At 40.1% G+C, this 5,829-nt stretch overlaps 1 protein-coding gene across 1 annotated transcript; it reads right to left on the bottom strand.

Moving 5' to 3' along the window:
• Positions 1 to 663: 663 nt before the first annotated feature.
• On the bottom strand, positions 664 to 5,402 carry C17H20orf85 (chromosome 17 C20orf85 homolog). The gene is made up of 4 exons (XM_050907599.1): positions 5,341 to 5,402; positions 4,514 to 4,595; positions 3,371 to 3,469; positions 664 to 926 (listed from the first exon to the last, which is right to left on the bottom strand). The coding sequence occupies exons 1-4, from the start codon at positions 5,400 to 5,402 to the stop codon at positions 771 to 773; spliced, it is 399 nt and encodes a 132-aa protein (XP_050763556.1). The 3' UTR covers positions 664 to 770.
• Positions 5,403 to 5,829: the final 427 nt, after the last annotated feature.

Below are 5,829 nucleotides of genomic sequence, written 5' to 3'. Positions count from 1 at the left end.
AGCGGACACACTATGATGAAGCCTGATAATTCTGCAGGTGTTTTTTGTTTGTTTGTTTGTTGTGTTTTGGTTTTTAATGAGGAAAGCTTCTTTCCAAATGCAAGGATGCAGTTCCATGGCAGCTTGAGCCAATTTAAGTCATGTCTGCTATTCTTCTATGCCTCTTCTCATTCTCTTTCTGTACAAAAGAGATGTTTTTGTGCTGGCACAGGCACTTGAGCAACTCAGTAGTGGGCCAGTTCAGAGTGCTGATTGAAAACTAATTCTAAACACAGATTCCAATACTGGTAAGTGATGAATTGGGAATGAGCAGCAGGGTAGGATTGTTAGGAACATGGCAGTCTGTATTTATGTTTGAAAAAGCTGCTGTGAAACTGTGTCTGAATGGAGGCTTTCATGGAGAAACAATTATAAAAATGTGCTCTGTCATTACAAAATAAGTTTTTTAAAGACTTCCCATAAATATTTTAAAATCATAGTCTTACTAATGCTAATAAAAGTAGTACCTGCTCTGTGATCTTTATATAAGTTTATTCATTGTTACTTCTAAGTAAACCTGAAGCAGTGTTAACAGCTTGGATGCCACAGATTTAAAAAAATCAGTAACCAGTAAAATGCTACATTAAAATATTCACACGTTACCAAAATGATTGTGGATGTTTACATAAATCATTCTTAAAGCATAAATGTTTAACAGTCCAACAGTCCATTATAGAATGTTAACTTAGGAATGCAAATGGACCTATGTGCCTAACTGTTATTTCTTAATGTCAGTCAGAGGGCTCACATGGCCACTTCAAATCCTTAAAAAAGGTACCTTTGCAGCTTTGGATTTGAAAACCACGTTCAAGTTCCAACCCTGGAACAGCTGATCTCCAGCCAATAAAACCCTGGGTAGTCTTAGGTACTGGAGGAGATGGAATCACCTAGAATAAAAGTAACATGTAGAATTCAATGATTAAAAGGTTTTTGATTGTAATTTCTGTCATGCAACATCCTCTTTTGTGCTGTAGTGTGGATGGAAATGAGAACTTATAAAAAGTAGTGGTTTTAAATGCAATCTGCTGAATTAATATCCTGAACACACACTGACATTAATGGAAGGAAATAAGAACTTCAAAAGATAGCCCAGTTGCATGCAAGTTTGATTTATAATACAGGATAGTTTATAATTTAAAAAGTCATTAGAATAATTTAGGTCTCATTCTATAGCAAGGCACAGGGAAAGAGAGAAGTAAAATGGCCAAATTCCAATGAAGTAACTAACTTTCATTTACCACCCTTCTAAAAAAAAAAAAAAAAAAAAAAAAAAAGTCTTTTAGTGCCTGAATTGGTATGTATAACAGGAAATCATAAGCAAAGTTACTGTTTAGTAGTGTATGTTAGTTTTTTTTTTTTTTTTTAAGTTTTGCTCAGTACCTTTCTAAGGGCTTTACTGGCTTTACATTATTAGGAGAAGAATTTTATCTTCAGCTTCAGCTATTTTCCTTACAGAATAATAATAATAATAATAATAATAATAATAATCTTCAAAACTAGTTTACTTCTCTAAACAGGAGAAATAGCATTTTATACTTGCTGTAGTGTATTTGCTAGCAATGCAGCTACGGAATAATAGTTTTGTGGCCAAATGCTAAAGATATTACTGACCAAGCTGGCTTTTGCATCAAGAACTACTTATTCATTCCACCTTCCTTCTACTTTAAAAGATGGGTAAGCATCAAGTTAATCTGCAACTAATCTAGCTAAAAAGGAAACAAAACAAAAGCCAACAGTCTCTGTTCACTGACTGCTGTGCTTACTTTGGCTGAATCATCTCAATTGGGCACGTTGTATCATTTTAGCATCTGGGGACTTAGTAGAGAAATACACAGCAAGAGAACAATGTTTCAGTTCTCCTGCCAGAGTTGCTTCACTTTGTTCTTTGGCCAAGATTAGAAAATGTTTATGATATTTAGGTGGAGCAGTTCCTCTGAAAAGATAATTTTTATGGCCAAAAGTGCCACCCACTGAGCAGGATAATGAAGGAAATCATGTCCCACTTATGATCTGGGGGAAGGGACTATGAAGAAGCAATTATTAATCTAACCTAGAGAGAAGAACAGATATGATGACTGTTACCATGAAGTTAAATGTGCAGAAAGACATATAGTTCCAAATAAGGACTTAAGAAACTTCACTCTGAATATGTAAAGGGTGGCCTAAATCACAGCTAACCCTTATCTTCCTTAGCAAATCAAGATTCTGAGGTGAAATTGAAACTATGATCCCTGTTTCAGTATGCACCAGGCTATGCATGCTACTTTAGCAGCTGATAACTGTCTGTGTGATTTGTTAACACACATACATCCTCACTGTGCTGAAGCAGAGGTAAATTTGGCTGAAATTGGAGGCTTGAGACAAAACTGAAGAACAAGTAGCACTAATGGCAGAAATGCTGCCATTTCATTTCTCTGCCACACTCAGCACTAGCTCTTAATTTTTGTTTCAATTTGATCTCAGTAAAAGCTTTTACTACTTTCTCACCGTATCTCCCCACCCTTGGAATCCTTTGAAAGAAAGCTAGTTCAGCAACTAGGAATTTCCAGTCTCTTTTGTTTCCTTAATCTTCTCTAAGTGGACTAACCCTCCTTTTTGTTTGCATATTCTGCTTCCCCTTTTATATGTTCCTCTCCCAATGTCACTGATTTAGCTGCCTGTATAGTTATCCTATTCATTGGTGATTCTGACACTGTATATTTATAAATCAAACCATCAGTCACATTCCACTCTCATTTCCAGCTGTTTGATAACTTTTAGACTCTGAATATGTGCACATGTATCATATAGTAGAAAATCAAATAGTTATGAATTGGCTCATTAGAACTGGCTTCTTACTAATTTGTGCCACTAAAGAGGACAGTGGCATTGTCTCTGCCAAAAAGAAGACTGTCTTAAATAAAGCTAGAAAAATGACTGCATCTTAACCAATAGTTAGAACTGAGAGTTAAGGTTATGGTAAGCCTTGAAGTAAGACATGTATACTTGAGCAATGTATGGTCAGCAGTCACAAATGCCTCTGTGAGTACTCTTCTGTACTAAGCTGTACAGCTGACTGTTCTGTTACTAGATGTCACAGAGGCGTGCATGGGGAGGTGCTTTACAGAAAGATGATTATGTACAGTGAAAGCTCTGTGAACTAACAACCATATCCAAAGGGCAATTCCTTGTCTTAAATGAATGCTTTAAAAGCATTGCTTGGGTTGCAAATACAATTTACTTTGACCTTTAGTTAAAGGCTCACCTCTACAAGACAACTGATTTTTAGAGCTTGTGTGGTTTCTTAAGACAGATATTGCTGTATTGCAATTTTAAAATCTAATTTTCTAACCTTAATGTATTTTTCCACAGGTGTCACAGGTTGAACCTGCAGATGTTCTGGAAGCTGTATCTTGGGCTTTGTATTTTCTTTCTTTTCATCTTCAATCAACTAAAACCAAAACATCAACATTAAAAACTGGATCCTTTATCTTTTGAAATATGCTGTAATATCTGATATCTACACCATTCCCCTCATTGTTGCATCTGAACTCCCTGTTCTTTCCATCTAAAACAAGACTAATTATTGTAGTGCTTTGGAAATTATTGTAATTTATTTTTTGGTTTCAGAAAGTGATGTAATTCTGAATTTCAGATGAAAGGCTAAATATTGCTGAGTGAGTCCAACTCTCTTAACTACGTCACTGGTCCAAAAAGGGCTAGAAATATATCTTATATATTTCTTACATGACCACAAAACATAGATTAATAAATGCTAAATACACATGCTCACCAATAGTCACAATGCATAGTTTGTCAACTTTTCAGCTGTAGATCTATTAGTACTGTGCAAAGGTGGTCTGCATGACAGACCATAGTTATGAAGGATGGATGTTGAAGCCTAGAGGACCAAAGTTTTCAAAGGTGCTAACTTGGATGCCTACAGGAATTTTCAAAAAATCCTAGAACAGATTAAGTACTTCTAGCCCATGGAAAGTACTTTTATAACTATTCAGAGGCTGCATCAATCCTGTTCTTTAGCAACGAAATACTGTGATTCCAAATGTAACGTTATGTGCTACTGTATTCTAATATCTAAACATCACTGAGAATAGACATCTCTCCAAATATTTTCATTCGTTGTAAATTCCCCCACTGAAAATTTAATTAGCTAGACCCTTTTCCCCTAGATTTTTAAACTACCATATGGATAGACAAAGGGGAAATATTTTCCTGTCAGTGTGCATCTAGTACTTGTTAACACTATTGGGAGTCATGTTTCTCAAGAGAAATACATCAGAATATGCATAGCATATAAATTACCACTTCCTGTATTTTATTCAGAGGAAAACTGAAACTTTGAACTCATCTTAAAAGTAGTGCACTTGTCACCTCAGAACCTAGCTTTGTAAAGCATACAACTCCTAATTTTGTGTCCAGATAAATTTGTGTACAAGTAAATTTCATGTGTTGCTTATATGCCATTCAATTTTACCTCCTCAAGAGGTGTTTTCAAGAATCCCCATTTGTGAGACCATCTTCTTGCAGCTTCTAGTTCACTTTCAATGTATTTTTTCCTGAAACAGAGAAATATTTAAGATGACTTTGAAAGCTTTCATTAAAAAAAAAAAAAAACCAAACATGCAAACCCAACCACTAATGTGATAAAGCACAGCACTTTAGCATGAATCTTTAGACCTTTACCTCAAAACAGCAAGTTTATGTATGAGTTAACAATTGTCTGACTCGGAGGTAATGGGGAAATATTTTCCATAGGTTGGAAATGAAACAGTACGTGTGAATGCACTTCCTCGTAAATTACGTTTCTGTTAGGAACTGGAGGAAGTCAAATCTGCTATGACACATTTTTTGCAAACCTTGAAAAGTAAGCACCAATGTCCTTTCATACCTACTTCCATTTACTATTGACTGATGAAATGACCCTTTGTCCCCGGCCCTGCCCCGGCCCTACTCCCCGTTCCTCACACCCAGCGGGAGGACGGAGGGAAGCGCTGGAGCACGCGGCCCGCGCTGGCTGCTTCGGCTCCGGCGCTCGCCGCTTTGCCCGTCCAGCTCAGGGCTATGCCACTTGAGGGTACTAAAAACCTTGGGCTTCTTGCAGATGGCTGGACGAGCACGTGCACTTTACAAACACACGTGCAGTGAACATAGGAACAAATTCCTTCAGCCTCCGCCCGCCTGAGGGTGGGCGCCGAGCGCCGGGGGAGGCTGCCCTGGGCGGGAGGGGAAGGAGGCGGCCGGAGAGCAGCGACCGAGGAGGCCCGGGGCCGTCGGCTGCGAGGGGAGGGCTGGGGCCGTTACCAGCAGTTGTCCCGCGCTACGAAGTTGCACGGCGGCGCCGGGTCGGTGCGGCGGTGCGCCATGTCCCCCGGCGGGGAGCGGCCGGCCTGCGCCGCGGGGCCGAGCGCCGGGCCGGGCCGGGCCGGGCCCTCGCGGCTTGGGCGTTGCTGGGCGACGGCAGCGGAGGCGGGGCTGGTGCTGGCGGCGGTTACAAAAGGGCGGGAAGGGCGGGCGCGCGCTCGTAACCGTCGACGCTGTGGTGCGCTCCCTGAGGCGCGGGTTTCCCTTGGCGGCGGCCCCTTCGCTTCTTTGTCCTTCTGCCGTCCCCGCTCCGGCGGGTAACGCTCCTGGAGCGATACCGTAACCGTGTCTCCCAGGTGAAAGGCTAAAAATGCCCGTTCTGTGTTTTCTTTAGGTCCCTCAAGAAACCAGGGGAAGCGCACTTGATGTTGTCAGTAATTTTTTGGGCGTGTCTTTGAGTGTTTGGGTTTTTTTTAAATGTTATTCAGT

This window comes from Gymnogyps californianus, chromosome 17 (genome assembly GCF_018139145.2).
Source record: "Gymnogyps californianus isolate 813 chromosome 17, ASM1813914v2, whole genome shotgun sequence".
Taxonomy (NCBI): Eukaryota; Metazoa; Chordata; class Aves; order Accipitriformes; family Cathartidae; genus Gymnogyps; species Gymnogyps californianus.
This window is presented reverse-complemented; position numbering and strand designations above follow the sequence as displayed.

What these genes read in the sequence shown, in the direction of transcription:
- C17H20orf85 (XM_050907599.1), bottom strand. Translation starts at nt 5,402, where the DNA reads ATGGCGCACCGCCGCACCGACCCGGCGCCGCCGTGCAACTTCGTAGCG. An exon ending in TGAAAACACCTCTTGAGGAG is followed by an intron (nt 3,470 to 4,513) that starts GTAAAATTGAAT and finishes TTTTGGTTTTAG; the next exon opens with TTGATTGAAGATGAAAAGAA. An exon ending in CTGTGGAAAAATACATTAAG is followed by an intron (nt 927 to 3,370) that starts GTTAGAAAATTA and finishes CTTTTATTCTAG; the next exon opens with GTGATTCCATCTCCTCCAGT.